General features: G+C 46.6%; 1 protein-coding gene across 3 annotated transcripts in view; it reads right to left on the bottom strand.

Moving 5' to 3' along the window:
- The window catches only part of LOC118368670 (neurexin-2-like), a 991,707-nt gene that overhangs the window by 46,165 nt on the left and 928,084 nt on the right, over positions 1-17,458 (bottom strand). For all 3 annotated transcript variants that reach the window (XM_052497154.1, XM_052497155.1, XM_052497156.1), the window contains one exon: positions 5,005-5,333. In XM_052497154.1, coding sequence (XP_052353114.1) covers positions 5,005-5,333 — 329 coding nt within the window. The remainder of the gene's footprint in view (positions 1-5,004; positions 5,334-17,458) is intronic.

Raw genomic sequence — 17,458 nt, 5'->3', positions numbered from 1 at the left:
CAGGAAGAGCAGGGCAATGACAGAGCCATCCGTTAGAGTGGGGAAAGCTGGGTTAGCCCAACAAAGCATCGGCTGACTGGGGAGCGTTAAGGAGGCTTAGATCATATACTTTGTCATCGCGGTTCTTGGTTGAGTAACTCGTTCGTAATGACTTCTTTCTCCGGGTTTTGCTTTTCGTAATAAAAGGTTATTCGGGATTATCATGTACGCCCCTATTATGGGCTCAAGGCAATATAGCAAAGCTGTATTGAACATCTCTGTGGAAGAGCTGTTCATTGCCTATAAAAACACACGGAAGGACCAGGACTTGTGTTCTGACTTGGTGCGGTGCACGTCAAGCAGTAAGCATGACGCTCGTCAATCATAAACAACGGCGTGGCGGAGCAGCGTGCAAACAGAAACACCAGCTATCTGCTCGAGCCGAACGTGCCTCAGGGCACCAGGACGCCTGCAGACATTTCTCAAGATGGCTGTCTAATTCACAGCACACAAAACACAACACCCGCTAAGGAGCCTTGTCACTACACACTTCTTTCTACACACGGATGTCGAGTCCTGCCTAGAGGCAGGTGGAGAGACTTTGATATGGAATACATATTGAGTGACACACACATGCGTTGTGGACACACGCACCGAGACGGAGACGGGCACGTAAAAACATGAGCAGTGCATATCCGGTTTAGGTTACCCTGATCTTACGTTCACTAGCTCGGCACAGAGAGTAGCTAAACCGCAGACCACCAGGAAAGAGGTCATCAGATATAACACTGGCAATGGCCCAAATGGAACCATATCCCCCATCTAGGGCACTACTTTTGACCAGGGCAGATGAGGGCTCTGGTCAAAAGTAGTGCACCGTATAGGGGAAAGGGTGCCATTTGGGATGCACACACAACACGTAATGGAACTCTACAGGGGTCACCCAAGCTCCGTTCCTAATAGTAGAGCCAGTCGCAGCATCCTACAGAGCATTCACTTTGGAAGGACAATCTTTCCGTTTTGATAATGGCACTAGCGCCACTACCGTTGCATTATACACACAGGGCCTTGCAAGGAGGAAGTCGCTAGCAGCATTGATCTTTGTACAGTCCACATGGTCTGATCTCCTCTTCTACTCCCCCTCTCGAAACCGACGGAGAGAGAACCCAGTCAATCCCTGGCTGCTTTGATGACGCCGCATAGAGATAATTAAGCTCATTTTCCACCCATTGATTGAATTTAGCGAGGCTGAAATCAAAGGACTGTGGCTCCGGCTACGCAGCGCGATGAGGGAAGGATGATGCTGGGTGAAGTCCCAAAAGGTAAACAAACAACGGCTGCCCAAACGCGAACATTCAATTAGATAAGACTTGATTGGTGTTTGCAGTGCGGCAGCTAGTAGCATAAGACGCCCACATCTCTCTAGTCTACCCTTACACCCCCCCCCTACATCTTTCTCAATCCCTCCTCGCTTTCTCTCTCCGAGAAGCTTTTAGTTCCACACAGTAATTAGCACTGTTGTTATTGGCTGAGAAGAGAGAGAGAGAGAGAGAGAGGAGTGAGACGGGCCTTCGCTTTCAAGTGTGGTGAGCTAGGAAGATGGAGGGGAAGAGAGATGGGAGAAAGAACGGGTGGGGGAGTTAGGTAGTTGGTATGAGAGCAATGTCCTTAGGCAGTGGTTGTCAAAAGGTAGGCTGTCAGGCCAAGAGGTTTGTGTGATTGATCTCAGGTAAGCTTCTGAGGACCAGGAGGGTGATAATGAGAGAGCTGCTTGAGAGAAATCCAATGTTCATGTTACTTTTAGTTTAACGTCCTTTTGCCGCGCAACACCTCGCAAGTCTTTTGAAATGGCAGAAACAGTGTTAGAGCTGCGCTTCACCTCACCTAACCGTTTAGGCTCCGCGTGGTCAATCTGACGTCTGACAGTGTTTACTGCCATGCTGCCGCTGCAGAAAGAGCGGTCATGCGTCTTGCGCTTGGCGGACCACAGCAGAGCTGCTGTGAAGGAAGCTGTCAAGGAAGAGAGTTTGTGTCTCTGCAGGACCTCCCGCCCTCACCTACCGCCAACCAATCATGTCCATGCGGAGGTATTACGGAGCCAAACAGAGCCCTCTGCATGGTTCCGTAATTTGGGAGGCGCACAGCGATGCGGCACAGAGCTGGATTTGGCCTCCACAAGCCTATAGAGGCTCCGCGATTGCGCCACGCCCTCTGTACGAATTCTCCGTACCGTATTGCCAGCACAAGCATACATTGAGCCTACCTGGATTTGCAAGTATGTGGTGTTTGAACTTTTGGGACTATTCTGTTTTTGTTCAAGTTGTGTCAAGTAAGCTCAATCAATGTAGCATTTCTCTCCGGGAGCCTGGATCCTAATACTATTCTAATGCTACACCACCACACTACTGCATCATAATGCTAATGTGGCTGCGCTGCATTACGTTACAATTCATGCGGCTTGAGGCTAATTAATAGACGGAATGGGCTGTGAAATTGGAAGAATCGATTCCCTCTCTTGGAGGCCACAGGCCTGTTATTACAGCTTATTATGGGTTGCGTGGGGACTGGGCGGCGTTGTGACAACATACGGACTGTGTGTGACTGTGTGTCTACAGTAGTTGACCTAACAGCTCTATCTCCCGTTGTTCCCCAATTGCCACTTCCAGGATTGGTGGATCGAGTGATCGTAACATGTTGAGATTAGTGCTCGGAAAACGTAGCCTTTGCATGGGGACGTGTATACTAGACACACGGGTAGGGTGCGCTCACTCGAACACACACGCACACAGGATAACAACATGTTGAGAGGGTGAGGCAGGGTAATTGAGGCAAGCAATTTATCTGCGTTTATTCCGTCGATGCCACAACTGTCTGGCTACGTGTGATTGGTCTGGATGGATGTGATTCATATTGCCTCTAACAATGTGTCTGGGCTTCGATCTGTGATTTTGCTTTAGAAGGAATCAAAACGCCCGTCTGGATTGCTCTAATGGGGTATACTAGACTTGTTAACGGGTTCGTTTGAAGTCCTGAATGTCAATCTTTGGCCAAACAGAGAGTACGTAGCTACAGAAAGTTTGTATGATTCTGTAGAGAGGAATAACTACTATGAAACAGTCATGACCCTTGTCCCCCCCCCCCCACTCACTCTGTGAAGAAGTTCCTCTTATAAGCACAAATCTAGGATCAAAGTATAATCACAATTTAGGAGGGAAAATCCCAAACTGGCCCCAGATCAGTGTCAACCCAGTCCCCCCACCTCCTCCCCACTCCACCCCAGTTCCCCCTCACCTCCACCCCAGTTCCCCCTCACCTCCTCCCCACTCCACCCCAGTTCCCCCTCACCTCCTCCCCACTCCACCCCAGTTCCCCCTCACCTCCTCCCTACTCCACCCCGGTTCCCCCCACCTCGTCCCCACTCCACCCCAGTTCCCCCTCACCTCCCCCACTCCACCCCAGTTCCCCCTCACCTCCTCCCCACTCCACCCCAGTTCCCCCTCACCTCCTCCCCACTCCACCCCAGTTCCCCCTCACCCTCTCCCCACTCCACCCCAGTTCCCCCTCACCTCCTCCCCACTCCACCCCGGTTCCCCCCACCTCCTCCCCACTCCACCCCAGTTCCCCCTCACCTCCCCCCTACTCCACCCCAGTTCCCCCACCTCCTCCCCACTCCACCCCAGTTCCCCCTCACCTCCCCCCACTCCACCCCAGTTCCCCCTCACCTCCTCCCCACTCCACCCCAGTTCCCCCTCACCTCCCCCCACTCCACCCCAGTTCCCCCTCACCTCCTCCCCACTCCACCCCAGTTCCCCCCTCACCTCCTCCCCACTCCACCCCAGTTCCCCCCTCACCTCCTCCCCACTTCACCCCAGTTCCCCCTCACCTCCTCCCCACTCCACCCCAGTTCCCCCTCACCTCCCCCCACTCCACCCCAGTTCCCCCCTCACCTCCTCCCTACTCCACCCCAGTTCCCCCCTCACCTCCTCCCTACTCCACCCCAGTTCCCCCCTCACCCCCTCCCTACTCCACCCCAGTTCCCCCTCACCTCCCCCACTCCACCCCAGTTCCCCCTCACCTCCTCCCCACTCCACCCCAGTTCCCCCTCACCTCCCCCCACTCCACCCCAGTTCCCCCTCACCTCCTCCCTACTCCACCCCAGTTCCCCCTCACCTCCTCCCTACTCCACCCCAGTTCCCCCTCACCCCCTCCCTACTCCACCCCAGTTCCCCCCTCACCCCCTCCCTACTCCACCCCAGTTCCCCTCTCACCCCCTCCCTACTCCACCCCAGTTCCCCCCTCACCTCCTCCCTACTCCACCCCAGTTCCCCCTCACCCCTCCCTACTCCACCCCAGTTCCCCCTCACCCCCTCCCTACTCCACCCCAGTTCCCCCTCACCTCCCCCCACTCCACCCCAGTTCCCCCTCACCTCCTCCCCACTCCACCCCAGTTCCCCCTCACCTCCCCCCACTCCACCCCAGTTCCCCCTCACCTCCTCCCTACTCCACCCCAGTTCCCCCTCACCTCCTCCCTACTCCACCCCAGTTCCCCCTCACCTCCCCCCCCACTCCACCCCAGTTCCCCCTCCCTCCTCCCTACTCCACCCCAGTTCCCCCTCACCTCCTCCCTACTCCACCCCAGTTCCCCCTCACCTCCTCCCCACTCCACCCCAGTTCCCCCTCACCTCCCCCACTCCACCCCAGTTCCCCCTCACCTCCTCCCTACTCCACCCCAGTTCCCCCTCACCTCCCCCCACTCCACCCCAGTTCCCCCTCACCTCCCCCACCCACCCCAGTTCCCCCTCACCTCCTCCCCACCCACCCCAGTTCCCCCTCACCTCCCCCCACTCCACCCCAGTTCCCCCTCACCTCCTCCCTACTCCACCCCAGTTCCCCCTCACCTCCCCCCACTCCACCCCAGTTCCCCCTCACCTCCCCCACTCCACCCCAGTTCCCCCTCACCTCCTCCCTACTCCACCCCAGTTCCCCCTCACCCCCTCCCTACTCCCCCAGTCCTCCCCTACTAACCTGTGTGACACTGTCCCTCATGGTGGGTGAACGCTGCTTGCGGGTGGTGGTGGTAGCCATGGTCGTGGTTGTCTCCATGATGGTGGTGGACATGTCGGCCAGCGGCGTGGTGCTGGTGGTGTCCGTGGTGAGCACCGAGGGCACGTCGCCCACCAGCCGCAGGTTGCCCTTGGCCTGCACGTTGGGGTCGCCCTCGGCCGCCAGCTTGAGCACCTGCAGCCCGTTGTAGTAGAGGCCCGAGATCTGGCCCTGGAAGTGACGGGCCTTGTCGCCGCCACCACCACCGATCTTGATGAACGCCTGGCTGTTGAAGATGGTCAACTGTCGACCTAGTGGAGGGAGGAGAGAAAGTCGGGGGGAGATGCAGAAAGGAGGAAGAGGGAAGAGAGAGGTGGGAGATAAAATGAGGGTAGGAGAAAGAGAAAGCGGGTGAAGACAGATAGGTGGGCAGAGAAACAAATAGAGAGAAGAAGAGAAAGGAAAGAGCGGAAAGAGGAGAGAGAAGCGGCGAAGGAAGACACCATCAGTCTTTGTCTCTTCGTAGACTGCACAACACACATCCCAATTCCCCACACTCACACACAGACAGACATAGTGAAACAATGGGGGACAGTATCCATCACATGGGGGAATTTCCCCTGGTAACGCGTTAAGGAGATTGGAACCTTGCCTGAGCCGTGCTGCTACAGGTGGCGGCCATTATGGCTCGACTCCGACACAAGTGGGCCACTCAGTTTCACAGCAGAGCCTGAAGAATGTGGAAACTGGCAAGCTAATAGATTGCAGGGTGTAGCCTTGGGCTGACCCTGAGGCTGGGGGCTGGGTGGAGTCGCATCGCATTCACAACAGAGATGGAATACATTACAGAGCCCGGTGTCATCGACCCCAATGCACCTGCGACACAGCACAAATGATGAAGTGCCTCGGACAGACAAAAAAATTAAATAAATCCCATCCCAAAGTACGGAGATGGAAAAGTCGTTTAGGAAAAATAAACCACTTCGGAGGACATAGTTTAATGTTTAATTCAACAGCGCTCTCTCTTCTGGTCCTCCAGTCATTACTATGCATCTGGATTGGACAGATGAGGGTTCGGCTCATTTGCATGTTCCATTACTAATGTGTTACCAGGGGTTGGTGGAGGGGGGTGATCTGAAGATCATTTTTTTCTTTGCTGATATCAACCCTCTTTTCTTTCCCCTCTGCTTCCCTCACACTTGTTTTCACAGTGGATGGGGTGTCATGCTGGGCCAATCAGGTTGGATATCAGAAGTGATGACCCTTGACCACATTAATGGGCCTCCTGGGGGGATTACTGTAGGATATTGTTTTGGAGGAAGTGGGTTAAAATGAGACTTGATGAGGTAATTACTGCAGAGAGGGGAAGAAGCAGAGGGGAAGCCAAATTGGCCCTCTTTATGGATTAATCAATGCCTGTTGGGAGAGAGAGAGAGAGAGAGTGTGTGTGTGTGTGTGTGTGTGTGTGTGTGTGTGTGTGTGTGTGTGTGTGTGTGTGTGTGTGTGTGTGTGTGTGTGTGTGTGTGTGTGTGTGTTTGCACACGTGCTCATCTAATGTGTGTGGAATGTGTGCAATCATAAAGATTATGCTTATATTTCTACATTACAAACCCCTAGAGGATTCACTTCAATCATTTAGAGGACAGAAATAGCTCTCATTCCCTTTCAATTAAGAGAAAAAACATGACTTTCTTACTGGCTTGTGCGCATGTGTGTGTGTGTGTGTGTGTGTGTATGAGCATGTCAATGCCTGTGTGTGCCTGTGTGTGTATGCTGTGTGCATAAAGCCTCCAGTGAGACAGTCCATTACACAGGCCATGCCATCCTTAGATGTGATCATTAGGTCCATCTGAACCCCAATAGGGATACTCTCCCATCCCCTAATAATGACACTTAAAAGGAAAAATCAACTCAAATGATATTTTGGTATTTGTTTCATTAGTCCACTGTTAATATAGTGCTAATCTCAGTTACACAGAAGTGAAAGTAATTTCACCCGTGTTTATCGTGGCCAAAAGGCATATTTCATGAATTTTTACGATATCAGCCAATTTGGACTTTTTGGCAACCGTTTATCATCCGCAAACGGACATGAAACGGTTTGAGCACCGTTTTCGCCCAACCCTGATTCATCCAAATGACGAAAATCCCAAACCAGGAACTACTGCCTTGACAGATTCTCGCCATTCCATCTGTCCACGGGAATCTGTCCACGAGAATGTTTCTGTTTTTGTCAGCAGCCAAGTTTTCAAGATATTGGACTCTCAAGAAGCAAAGTGTCACTTGCCACATCATCATGACGACGCAAAACGCATCATGTCATGAAAACTTGACCCCTGACATGCAACAAAAATGTGGGACTGTATCAACAGTGGACTACTGAAAGAAATACCAAAAGATAGTTTTTGAGTGGAGTTTTCCTTTAATGTAAGGCATATGCGCTGTTGCCATAATACCGTAGCTCTCGCTCACTGTTATCTCTGTGAAGATGCTGCTCAACATGTTTTGTAGGGAAAAGTGATAGTGGTGAAGGGAAGGGAGAGACTTGGTAGAGGATGGAAATCAGCAAGGACAATTCGTCAGAACATTGGCACGTACTAGGTACAAGTGTGCGCACATGCACACGCTAACACGTACACGTTGAAGCGTACACACACCACGTGTTGTTCACACACACTTTCAGCCCCGACACACACCCACACGCTCACTCTTGGTCTCCTCGCACACGCGTACTCGGCCCCCCACTGTGAGGGAGGATCATCTCCTCCGGTCAAGGACGGAGACACACACGTCAGCCCAGTGGCTCTCCTGTTTCAGAGGTGCTGTCTCAGCAACCCTGCCTCTCCAGGGGAGGTCCAGACTCCACATAGACAGACAGCAGCGGAGAGGACAGAGCCTGGATATTAAATCACCTCTCAGCTTACCACGCTCTATCGTGGCCACCCAACCACTCCTGTACCTAACATTCTCCCCTGTGAGTATAGTGATCCTCAGTGAGAAGACTGAAATGAGATTGTCTTCTTAGGGCCAGGAGTTTTATCATGATCAGGTCACGCAGGAACAACTCTTGTCCCAAATGAGTAGCGGTGATCATCAGAAAACTACGGAGGTGAAATATGGAATTTCCAGTAGCTATGCGGAAGCTCGGGCATACTGTATACAGCCGAGTGATACTTTTAGCCTGTTAAAGTATTGCTGTACACAGTTATGTTGTACTGTGAGAAGTTAGTGCGTATGCTGAGAGGAAGTGAACTAAAACAGTCAAGCATCCAACACTTGAGAGGTCCTTGAAGACATTCTATTACCGCCTGAACATCAGTCAGAGGAAAAAGTGCCCTCCGGAAGAGAGAGGGAATCAGTGTTTGTTTGTGTGGCTGTCTGATGGAGAGGATACTAACAGGAGCTGATGAAGTTATTGTTTTGGGGCCTGCCGGGTCAAATTGAAACTGACGTGTCACTTCAGGGGGCCATTTAGGCTGGGGGGTTAGAGGAAGGGAGGGGAGAGAGGAGGAGGAGAAGGGAAGGTCTTGGCACGACTGGCAATCGGACAGCTTAAGACACAACGGAGATGTGTGTGTGTGCGTGTGTGTGTGTGCATAATAACTTGCGTGAGCTGTCAGATGTGTCAGGGAGGTGACCTTTACGTGCGTTACAGATGGCCTTTTGGAACACCACATTTTTTCTGTGTGTGTGTGTGTGTGTGTGTGTGTGTGTGTGTGGGCAGTGTTTGTCCTCTCAGTGGACAGCCTCGGGCTGGAGGTGCATTGATGAGGGTTTATTGGACCAATTTGTGTCTTGAATCAGGTGGCAGTGGTCCGGTCTCCCTCTCTCCCTGGGCCCTTATGATGATGGGCACATTTGGCCTTAGGGCCCAGGGCTGTGCTGGCACAGAGACTCTAAAATAAGCCACGAGCTGGTCTTCATTAAAACACTTATTCAGGAAGACACACACACTACTACCTAATTAACTTCAGCCCTGCCAACTGTAGAGTGATGGACGTCGCTCTGCACTGAAGGAGCTTAAGTCACTTAGGTGACGGTCTCTCTCTCCCTCCCACTCTCTTATCCCACTTGCTGTTATATGATATTTTCTGCTCTCACTTTCTGCCTGTCTAACTATATCTCACTCTCTTTCTATCTATTTTATATGGGAATATTTTCAGAGTAGCTTCCCCAACACCACTCTCTGCCACCAGCTTCCTCTATCATTGGAACATGGCTGTATTGTGTGTTATTCCTGGGTGTCTCGTCCCCTGCTGAATGCACATGGATGTTTTGTGTTCTAATCCGTGTGGGAGAACATCCAGTCAATTTGACTGACAGGGGATGATGCTAGCTAGATAGCGCTGGGGATGAGAATAGCACTACGGAAAACATGTACTGTAGACAGAGAACATGCTAGGAAGCAGAGAGAGTGTGAGAGAGATAAATGAGGGATTTAACGGTGAATAAGAGGGAAGGAGAAGAATTGCTGTATGCAGAGTGAAGATGACAGCCAAACAGATAGCTTAGCATGTTGTCATGTAAATCCCTTGAGCTAGATAGAGAAGTCTGCATTGGAGTGTCATAGCACTCCGGCCTCATCACGACCCTCTACAAGGCCTCTCACATGGGATCTGTCATCAGTGGCACAACCTGAAAAATAGTCCCAGTCGTTTGGTTGCTCGTAAAAACAAGACAGGATCAGGGGGGTGGCGGTTTTCAAAGCATTATGGACCTCAATCACTCATGCCTTTCCCAAATCACAAGGGGGCTTAGCGACTGATAGCCTAGCAAGCTGGCCAGGAGGCGAGAGATGCATTGCTGCTTCGATTACCTCACTGAGGGCATGAGCTAACGATCTCCTAGCACCGATCCTATGACCCATGTTATGAACCCCTTGTGTAGCGGCAAGGGGGGGGGGGTTCAATCACTAATGTGCACTGGAACAGTGGAATGCCACAGGCTTTGGTTATGACAGGAAATGTATATTTTCGGGGGGAGGAGGGGATGGGGCGTCTTGCATATCACACACAGAATGTCATTTTCTTGGAGAGGGAACAGTTGAGGCTCCTCAGCGGAGGAAGGCGAGGACCATCCTTCTCAGCAAATTTCATTAAATGTTTAAATAGTGAAACATTATTTTGCAATGAAGGTCTACAGTAGCCTCAACAGCACTCTGTAGGATAGCTCCGTGGTGTAGTTAGCTAGTTTCCGTCCTCTGCGTACATTGACTTCAATAGAAAACCTAGGACGCTTATGGTTCTTACCCCCTTCCATAGACACAGTAATTGTGACGTCCTCCAACCAATCAGAGTTCTTGCAGCATGAACTGACATGTTGTCCACTCAATCAAAGGATCAGAGAATTAATATAGTACTGAAGGCATAAGCTACAGCTAGCTAGCACGGCAGTGCATAAAATGTGGTAAGTAGTTGATTCAAAGAGAGAGAAATTCAATAGTTGAACAGTTTTGAACAAATCCGTTTCTTCAAAAATGAAGAAGCAACAAAGAGAGAGAGAAAGAGAGCTATATTTTGTTGTATTTTTTTCCACTTTCACTTTCACTAGTTTAGCCAAACAGAGAGGGATGCTATATTATCTAGCTGGCTATGGCTATCCAACACTGAAACTCTTCCAAGTCAAGATAAGCTTCTGGTTTTATAACTGCTAAACTGCTTGCTGCTGACTGCTGCATGATTGTAGCAGGTTTACTTACGCATTAGTTCTAGTAGCTATGATGACTATGACGTTAATATGGTGACAATGATGACGTTTTTTCACCAGATAGCAAACAGCTGATGTGTTGTCCACTGAAGCCACAATCGAAGGGAAAAGGTGAGAACGGAAGATATTAGATGTGTCAAGGAATTATACAATGATCAAAGGGATTATTACTGTTTGTATGTGGCTGCTATGAAAGTGAACTGTGTTTACCGTGTGATCAAGGTTGTATTCATTCCGCCGATTCTGTTGAAAAACGTTTCTTAAACGGAAGCAAACGGAACGAAACGGGGACAAACATACCTGAATTTGTCCAATAGAAACTCTCGTTTGCAAGTGTTGGACTAATGATTACCCCCTAGATCAGCTAGGCGGTGTGCAAGGCGGTATTGAATGTGTGAATGTCTGTCACCTTGATTACTCACATTTCTCTCAACCTTTCATTCATAGACTAGATTGTAGCAACCTCGTGATGGGCATAGGGAAAATTTGAGTATTACGTTGTAGCCTAAACCTATTGATGCTACATTGAGCTGTGCGAATGGAATATGAATGACAGTCATCCAATACGCTGTAATAGAAATAAGGCCATGCTCATAAAAAAAAGTGCTGTATTTGTCCTCCACCGACTGCCACTGAGAGGGAAATATCAGTTAGGTATATTTTTGGCGAGAGAAAACACCAAAATGGGTTCAATTGTTTTCGTTGTTATCTCCCAATTGTTAAAAACTTCTTAGGGCTAGGCCCCTTTTTTCTCCACTTCCTGTCTGAATGACGTGCCCAAAGTAAACTTCCTGTAGCTCAGGCCCGGAAGCCATGATATGCATATAATTGGTACCATTGGAAGGAAAACACTTTGAAGTTTGTAGAAATGTTAAAATAATGTAGGGAAATATAACACAATAGATATGGTAGGAGAAGATCCTACGAAAAACCTACTTTGATTATTTTTTTGAGAGTCCATCCTCTTAGAAATGAAAGAGAAGGGTCAGATTGTAAATTAGGGTTATTCCTATGGCTTCCACAGGGTGTCAGCAGTGTATTTTCAAGGTTGCAGGCTTGTAACTTCAAAAATGAATAATAAATAACAGTTTTAGGACACCGTCTTGGAAATCTGTGTTTGCTCGAGCCATGAAGAAATTACGAACCTGCTAAAATCAGTTTCCTATTGAACATATTATAAATAAATAAATATTATAGTTTGATGACATTTTAGGGTATTTGAGGAGTAAATAGAAATGTATTTTGACTTGTTGAAACAAAGGTTAGATTTAGGTAGATTTTCGGAACGAGTAGATTACTCAAATCGATGGCGCCAACTAACTACTACTTTTTGGGATATAAAGAAGGATTTTATCTAACAAAACGACACTACATGTTATAGCTGGGACCCTTTGGATGACAAATCAGAGGAAGAGTTTTTCAAAAAGTAAGTGAATATTTAATCTTTATATGTGAATGTATGAAACCTGTACTGGTGGAAAAATATTTTGATGTGGGGCACCGTCCTCAAACAATCGCATGGCATGTTTTCGCTGTAATAGCTTCTGTAAATCGGACAGGGCAGTTGGATTAACAAGAATTTAAGCTTTCAGCCAATATATGACACTTATCATCTAAATGATTCAAATCCATAATATTTATGATTATATATTTGAATTACACGCTCTCCAGTTTCTCTGGAAGTTGTTCCGCTAGCGGGATCTCTAAGCCAACTGATTTTGACTCTGACACCTAATCGCTCGAGGGACCAGGGCTCAGCTGGCCTGGGCTCAGAGCCTCTAGAGACTGGGCTGGGATAGTAGGTTGACATCCATTAGTTGGTCTTCATTAAAACAACTGCTCAGGATGACACACACACTACTAACTAATGAACCAGCCCTACAAACTGTAGAGTGAGAGACGTCCCTCTGTGATGGAGTTCAAGTCACTTACAGTGCATTCGGATCGTATTCAGACCCATTGGCTTTTCCCTCATTTTGTTACGTTACTTCCTTATTCTAAAATTGATTAAATTGTTTTTTCTCCTCATCAATTTACACACGATACCTCATAATAAAACAGATTTTTTGAGATTTTTGCAAATGTATTAATAATAAAACTGAAATATCACATTTACATAAGTATCCAGACCCTTTAATCTGTGTTGAAGCAGAGATCGGATGCAGTCTATCACAGTGCCATCCGTTTTGTCACCAAAGCCCCATACACTACCCACCACTGCGACCTGTACGCTCTCGTTGGTTGGCCCTCGCTTCCTACTCGTCGCCAAACCCACTGGCTACAGGTTATCTACAAGTCTCTGCTAGGTAAAGCCCCGCCTTATCTGAGCACACTGGTCATACTGAGCACACTGGTCACCCGAGCACTGGTCACCCACTCGTAGCACGCGCTCCAGAAGATATATCTCACTGGTCACCCCCAAAACCAATTCCTCCTTTGGTCACCAAAGATATGTTCCAGTTCTCTGCTGCCAACGACTGGAACGAACTGCAAAAATCACTGAAGCTGGAGACTCATATCTCCCTCACTAGCTTTAAGTACCAGCTGTCAGAGCAGCTCACAGATCACTGCAGCTGTACATAGCCCATCTGTAAACTGCCCATTTATCTACCTCATCCCCATACTGTATTTATTTATTTATCTTGCTCCTTTGCACCCCAGTATCTCTACTTGCACATTCATCTTCTGCACATCTACCATTCCAGTGTTTAACTGCTATATTGTAATTACTTCGCCACCAGGGCCTATTTATTGCCTTAACTCCCTTATCTTACCTCATTTGCACTCACTGTATATAGACTTTAAAAAAAAAACTGTATTCTCTACTGTATTATTGACTTGTTTAATCCATGTGTAACTCTGTGTTGTTGTATGTGTCGAATTGCTATGCTTTATATTGGCCAGGTCACAGTTGCAAATGAGAACTTGTTCTCAACTAGCCTACTGATTAAATAAAGGTGAAATAATAACAAAGTCTGAGGCCCTGAAGCTGGTTTTCATCAAGGATCTCTCTGTACTTTGTAACCCTTATTTAACTAGGCAAGTCAGTTAAGAACAAATTCTTATTGACAATGATGGCCTACCGTGGAACAGTGGGTTAACTGCCTTGTTCAGGGGCAGAACGACAGAACCTTGTCAGCTCGGGGATTTGATCCAGCAACCTTTCAGCTACTGGCCCAACGCTCTAACCAAAAGTCTTCCTGCCCCCCTTTGCTCCTTTCATCTTTCCCTTGATCCTGAATAGTCTCCCAGTCCCTGATGCTGAAAACCATCCCCACAGCATGATGCTGCCACCACCATGCTTCACCGTAGGGATGGTGCCAGGTTTCCTCCAGACGTGACGCTTGGCATTCTGGCCAAAGAGTTCAATCTTGGTTTCATCAGACCAGAGAATCTTGTTTCTCATGGTCTGATAGTCCTTAACGTGCCTTCTCCCCCGATTGCTCACCTCTAGGAAGAGTCTTGGTGGTTCCAAACTTATTCTATTTAAGAATTATGGAGGCCACTGTGTTCTTGGGGACTTTCAATGCTGCAATTTTTTGTACTCTTCCCCAGATCTGTGCCTTGACACAGTCCTGTCTCTGAGATCTACGGACAATTCCTTCGACTTCATGGCTTGGTTTTTACTCTGACATGCACTGTCAACTGTGGGACAATATATAGACAGGTGCGTGTATTTCCTAATCATGTCCAATCAATTGAATTTACCACAGGTGGACTCCAAGAAACATCTCAAGGATGATAAATGAAAACAGGATGCACCGGAGCTCAATTTCAAGCCTCATAGCAAAGGGTCTGAATACTTATGTAAATACATTTTTTTTTGTTTTTTATTAATTTTTATAAATTTGCCAAAATGTCTAAGAACCTGTTTTCGCTTGGCCATTATGGGATACTATGTGTAGACTGATGAGGAAAAGCATTAATTTAATATATATTAGGCTGTAACAACAAATTGTGGAAAAAGAGAAGGGGTTCTGAATACTTTTCAAATGCGCTGTATGTGATGCTCTCTCTGTGTTGCTAGTCGGAACTAGGAATCTCACAAATGTTCGACTTGCTAACTGGTTGTAGTTACACGCGTGCCGTGTTCAACGAATCAGCATGTCGGGAATTGAATTGTTGAATTGTGCATTCTAAATGTTAACCCCACTCTTATGAAAATATATATACACCTAGGGCCCACTCTTATGAAAATATATTTACACCTAGGGCCCACTGTTGGATTTATTATGGATAAATGAATAAACATTATCCCCATTTTAAATAGAATTGTAACTAAGTAAACTTATACTCTGATTTATAAGTGATTAACAATATGATTTCATAAGAAGGGATTGTGTGACACGGACAAGGAGCAATAAAAAGTGAATGAACACCATTCCAACTAGGAATGGAACGAATGGGTTGTGGACTGTGAAAACAGATAAGGTCGTTAGCTTATGGTTGACCCTACAGAAACTTAGCTCTGGGGTTTTTAGATAAGGCAGTGAGTGCATTCCTAGGTTTTCTGTTAATTAAAACTGTCAGTTCAGTGGTGATCGATAATGTTGAGGGGTCAAAAGTTATCTGGGAGTGTGTTAGTAAGTTATAATGAACTTTTCACCTTACTTTGTCCCGGTCGAGAGGATGGGATTCTGTTAAAGCAATGCAATGACGTCATGATCTGTATATAAACTGCTGCAAAAGAATACATTCTATATTGAAAGACTGGTCCGCGTCTATTTTATGCAAACAAGAAATTTAATTAAATTACAGTAACATCCACTCTTATGAAAATATATTTACACCTTAGGGCCTAGGGCCCACTCTTATGAAAATATATTTACACCTAGTCTTATGAAAATATATTTACACCTAGGGCCCACTTTTTATGAAAATATGTTTACACCTAGGGCCCACTCTTGAAAATATATTTAAAACTATGAAAATTATGAAAATACACCTAGGGCCCACTCTTATGAAAATATATTTAAAATATGAAAATATTTTACACCTAGAAAATATATTTACACCTACTCTTATGAAAATATGTTTACACCTAGGGCCCACTCTTATGAAAATATGTTTACACCTAGAAAAAATATATTTACACCTAGGGCCCATGAAAATATATTTACACCTCTCTTATGAAAATATATTTACACCTAGGGCCCACTCTTATGAAAATATGTTTACACCTAGGGCCCACTCTTATGAAAATATATTTACACCTAGGGCCCACTCTTATGAAAATATGTTTACACCTAGGGCCCACTCTTATGAAAATATATTTACACCTAGGGCCCACTCTTATGAAAATATATTTACACCTAGGGCCCACTCTTATGAAAATATATTTACACCTAGGGCCCACTCTTATGAAAATATGTTTACACCTAGGGCCCACTCTTATGAAAATATGTTTACACCTAGGGCCCACTCTTATGAAAATATATTTACACCTAGGGCCCACTCTTATGAAAATATATTTACACCTAGGGCCCACTCTTATGAAAATATATTTACACCTAGGGCCCACTCTTATGAAAATATATTTACACCTAGGGCCCGGGGCTCAGCTGGGTTGGGTTTAGAAACTGGGCTAGGATAGGAGGGTGACAGACACTACTGTAGCTTTTCCTCATTAAAACAGCCAATAGGATGACACACACACTAATTCCCAATTAACTTTAGCCCTGCCGTCACAAGAGTGATGGACCTCCCTCTGTGATGAGAGAGTCCAAGTCACTTACGCAAGCGTCTCTCTCTCTATCTCTCTCTCTCTCTCTCTCTCTCTCCTCAATTTCATTTCAAATCAATTTAAATTTAAATTTCTAAGGTTCTTTATTTGACATGGGAAACATATTTTAACACTACCAAAGCAAGTAAAGTAGATAATAAATTAAATTAAAAATTAAATTGGACAGTAAACATTAGCCATTTCAAATGTCATATTATGTGAAAATAGTTAAATTACAAAAGGGAAAATAAATAAACATACATATGGGTTGTATTTACAATGGTGTTTGTTCTTCACTGGTTGCCCTTTTCTTGTGGCAACAGGTCACAAATCTTGCTGCTCTGATGGCACACTGGTATTTCACCCAATATATAATATTATGGGATTTTATCACAATTGGGTTTGTTTTAAAATGCTTTGTGGGTCTGTGTAATCTGAGGGAAATATGTGCCTCTAATATGTTCATACATTTGGCAGGAGGTTAGGAAGTGCAGTTCAGTTTCCACCTCATTTTGTGGGCAGTGTACACATAGCCTGTCTTCTCTGGACAGCCAGGTCTGCCGATGTTGGCCTTTCTTAAAACCTCTTTGGGATAGGGGGCAGCATTTTCACTTTTGGATAAATAGCGTGCCCAATTTCAACTTCCTGCTACTCATGCCAAGAATATAAGATATGCATATTATTTGTCGATTTGGATAGAAAACACTATGAAGTTTCTAAAACTGTTTGAATCATGTCTGTGAGTATAACAGAACTTATGTAGCCGGCAAAAACCTGTGTACTAACCATTCAGATTCTTTTTTTTTTAGGTCACTGTCTATTCAAGACGTTTCATTGGGAAATTAGATTTCTAAATCACTTGCTTGCAGTTCCTACCGCTTCCACTGGATGTCACCAGTCTTTGGAAATTGGTTGAGGTTATTCCTTTGTGTAATGAAGAAGTAATGCCATCTTGAATTTGTGTCATTTGAAGTGTACTTTTTGAGAAGGCGCATGACTGGAAAAGTA

The sequence above is a fragment of the Oncorhynchus keta genome, chromosome 35 (assembly GCF_023373465.1).
Source record: "Oncorhynchus keta strain PuntledgeMale-10-30-2019 chromosome 35, Oket_V2, whole genome shotgun sequence".
NCBI classification, from domain to species: domain Eukaryota; kingdom Metazoa; phylum Chordata; class Actinopteri; order Salmoniformes; family Salmonidae; genus Oncorhynchus; species Oncorhynchus keta.
Note: the sequence above shows the minus strand (reverse complement) of the source record. Positions and strands in the feature narration are given on the sequence as shown.